The sequence below is a fragment of the Ceratina calcarata genome, unplaced genomic scaffold (genome assembly GCF_001652005.2).
Source record: "Ceratina calcarata isolate Rehan_Ccalc_2016 unplaced genomic scaffold, ASM165200v1 scaffold511.2, whole genome shotgun sequence".
Taxonomy (NCBI): Eukaryota; Metazoa; Arthropoda; class Insecta; order Hymenoptera; family Apidae; genus Ceratina; species Ceratina calcarata.
In genome coordinates this window covers 140,931-141,666 of record NW_017175646.1, presented here as the reverse complement: position 1 = coordinate 141,666, position 736 = coordinate 140,931, and the positions used below count along the sequence as shown (strand labels likewise).

The 736-nt window shown below is 35.3% G+C and overlaps 1 protein-coding gene across 1 annotated transcript in view; it reads right to left on the bottom strand.

Annotated features, from left to right (window-relative positions):
* Positions 1–81: 81 nt before the first annotated feature.
* Positions 82–736, bottom strand: part of LOC108628187 (uncharacterized) — a 7,574-nt gene continuing 6,919 nt past the window's right edge. The window contains exons 7-8 of the mRNA XM_026816282.1: positions 370–529; positions 82–262 (exon numbers count right to left, since the gene is read on the bottom strand). Of these exons, the coding sequence (XP_026672083.1) occupies positions 82–262; positions 370–529 (341 nt within the window). The remainder of the gene's footprint in view (positions 263–369; positions 530–736) is intronic.

The window sequence follows — 736 nt, the reverse complement described above, 5'->3', positions numbered from 1 at the left end:
GAAACAGAATTGCTCTGTACCTGTGGTATTCATTTAATAGCTATTTGCTTTTTATGAGTATTATAGTCTGAATTCCAATTTTTATGAGTATAATTCTAAATTAGGCAAGAATTCTTGCACCGAGCTAATATTAAATAGTGGTTTACCCATTAAGATTCCTCCCATGGCGAAGATACTTGGAACGCAATGCACGCTTAAATAAATTTTGCTGAAGCCTCCGATCAAATACGGAAGTAGCCTGGATAAACCCATAACTGTGCCTCTGAAAACGTATCACGTTTACTACGTTATATCTGTTATTAATGAACATCGTGCAACGTGATTCACGCTGACGATAAGTGTAACGAATACGAATATTGTATGATTGACCTTACGCCAGTAAAATAATTTTCTAATAATATTATTGTGGCTGTGGTTCGTGCAACCGCGTAAGTCCCGAGTATCACGATGCACAGCAAGATCTGCACCGAAGTGCGAGCTGTGAATAATAAAATAAAGCAGCCTATAGCTCCCGCCGCCGACGAGACCACTGAAAATTTCCGATCATGACGCGTTTAACGTGAGATTGAAAAAAATTTAGAAATATTCGTAGGAGTCAAAATTGAATAACTTGTTTAAGAATGTATAGGCTATATACTTAAGCAATGCTCGCATGTTGAATTTGTTATTATAGATTACTATTACTATTAAAAAACTATTTGTTGAATTTTTTAAATCAATTCACGGATTTTTTGAA